Source organism: Habropoda laboriosa, unplaced genomic scaffold (genome assembly GCF_001263275.1).
Source record: "Habropoda laboriosa isolate 0110345459 unplaced genomic scaffold, ASM126327v1 scaffold1063, whole genome shotgun sequence".
Taxonomy (NCBI): domain Eukaryota; kingdom Metazoa; phylum Arthropoda; class Insecta; order Hymenoptera; family Apidae; genus Habropoda; species Habropoda laboriosa.
Window position 1 is genome coordinate 1 of NW_017101167.1, and position 2,544 is coordinate 2,544.

The window sequence follows — 2,544 nt, forward strand, 5'->3', positions numbered from 1 at the left end:
CGAGCACATCAGTTTCCACGTCCATTCGATTCACCCTCGTGAGCAACCGGGAATCGATCGCGGGCACCCTAGACTATATAGAATATTTCATTCTCGTTTCTTCTTCATCTTTTAAAAAATGTCGTTGCTTAATATTGTTGATGTAACGAATTATCGTTGGATTTTACATTAGTAATCTTCCCGACACAGAATACTTTATCAGTTTTTGTAGAATTCGTTTTACCAATCTTAGACGTCTGATCAGTTGCAATTCGTTCGGTTGGCAAAGTGTTAATTCAAGCCTTAATTTCATCCTCTGCGCTCTCCCACGTTAATTCGATAAAACAAATTTTAAAACGATACAACCAAAGAAATAAAATTTATAGAACATCTGAATCCGTCACGCGCGTTATGTGCTAAAATTTGCCGCAGCGAAAGGGTTAATCGTGGTATATTTGTGTAATTTTAAACGATACAATGCCTAGAGTAAAATATAAAAATGTGGTTTCACTGTGACATCCACTGTGCGCGCAACTATCACGATATTCGCTGTCCGAGGGTTGATTCAATTATTTGGTCATTTTTCTCTAGGAGAAGGGTAATGCACGATTTACCTGAAAGCTTCTGCCCTATCTCTTCTTGATCTTGATCCAAATCTTCGGACACCCTGAACCGTCTCTTTAGTAGAGCTATAAACTTTTGCTTTAGATTTCTTTGCTGTAAGAATAAACGTTGTTCCGTTAGATCAAACAGGAAGTTTGTTCTGTGATTAACGAGGAATATTATCCAACTGATACACGTTGACTTCGATGGAACTTGGAATGCAGTTAAAGAATCTGAAAATATCGAAGGGGTATTTCTCTTTTGTCAATAAAAGTTCATATTTAGGGAGTAAAACTGCTGTCTAAAGTTGCAACTGCTGATAATTCTTCGTGGAAAAATTAGGCAAGTTTCGAATTTAGTTTCGTTCGTAATTGCAATTAGAATTCTGAAAGTAATTTCACCTGCTCAATGTGAATTTGTACAAAAAAGAAAGAAAAAGAATACGTGTCCAATATTCTCGGATTCTCCAACTGTTGTGCAATTTTTTTAATCCAAGGCATCGATCATTTGGACAATGTTCCTTGTAAGTCGCAAAAATTGTTCAAAGTCATAAAGTGCCTTTCAATATTTTTATACGCTCATAAAGATCATTCACTTAGTTAAAGAAATTTTTAAAGAATAAACGCATTTCAGCAACAACCTCAAAAGTCACAGAAGATTCTAAATAATTCATCCTCCTCAACTGTTGAAAGTACTCTAGCCGTGTTAATACGTATCTCGGATTCGAACGATCGAACGAAACTCATCTTCGTTTTCCAACTACTACAATCGCACACGAGATATCCATTTCGAGGTTTGCACATTACATCGTCGCAGCTAAATAAAAGCTTAACGAGGCGAAGCATGACAACGCGTGCTCGTGCACATCGTTCGATAATCCAATGGCGGATGAGCGGAACATAGATGTACAAGAGTCTTTCCCACCGGCATTCTATGCGACGAACACGTAACAAACCGGCGCTATAGTAGCAACCAAATCTATTGACCGGTCAAGGCCGTTTATCCTCGGTCGCTTTTCGTCCCACTCTTATCGTTCAAATGCTGTACCCTCGTAAAACACGAGACAAAGAGAGCACATTACCGCTGGAAGTAAGACACAGATCACGTTAGAGAAACAGATACGTTTGTGTGCCTCCAACGTTGACCTGTCGAACCATTACATACGAAGAGCAGCCGAAAGTATTGTACAATTGGACAGGAGGTGATTTCTTGAGCAAAAATAAATAGAAACTGTAGAATTAAATTCTTCCATCCAAGGCTCAATTTTTTCGAAAATTAGGTTCGAAAATCAGTTGCACAGATTTGCACTTACATAGCTAGGTTCACCTAGCGACATAAAATTGCTACAGTCTTCGTTATACACCGTCTACACGATTTTTACGAATTTCTAAGTTCAACAAAGCGCAAAAACAAAATCTGATTACATCGATTAAGGAACTGTTAACCCTTTTTTAAGTGTTTGGCTATTATATAGCTCGCACCGCTCCACCGTCAGCTCTCTTATGGCACTCTTGACATATTTATCCGCGTGTGGTTTCAAATGTAACCACAAACGTACAACGAATCGTGCAAAAGAGATAATAGGACTTTCATGAGCGACGTGCAGTTTGTAAGAAGCTTGATAAGACGAATTATCGGGTTCGTTCTGTGACATACGACCGCAACATTACGGCAGGCTGTCTACATCCGATAGGGGATAGCGGCTAAAGCCACATATTTTACGCAGAAACGAAGGGGCAGAAGTAAATCCTGCATGGTCTGCTCCAACCGACAAAAGGGCCAAAGACGAGAGAGCGGGAATCACCGTAACGCTTGCACACGGAAGCCTGGGTTACATTTTGGAGACTGTTTCGAAAAATATCACACGCAAAAACAATATAAAACGTAATACTACGAAAATGCAATACTCAATTTTTTATAAAATAACGAAATAAATTTATTTAAGTCAATTTATTGGCTTTT

At 38.7% G+C, this 2,544-nt stretch overlaps 1 protein-coding gene across 1 annotated transcript in view; it reads right to left on the reverse strand.

Annotated features, from left to right (window-relative positions):
* Positions 1-593: 593 nt before the first annotated feature.
* Positions 594-2,544, reverse strand: part of LOC108578044 (phosphofurin acidic cluster sorting protein 2-like) — a gene marked incomplete at its 3' end in the record, with an annotated part of 84,425 nt that continues 82,474 nt past the window's right edge. Inside the window, exon 4 of the mRNA XM_017941297.1 lies at positions 594-696. Coding sequence (XP_017796786.1) covers positions 594-696 — 103 coding nt within the window. The remainder of the gene's footprint in view (positions 697-2,544) is intronic.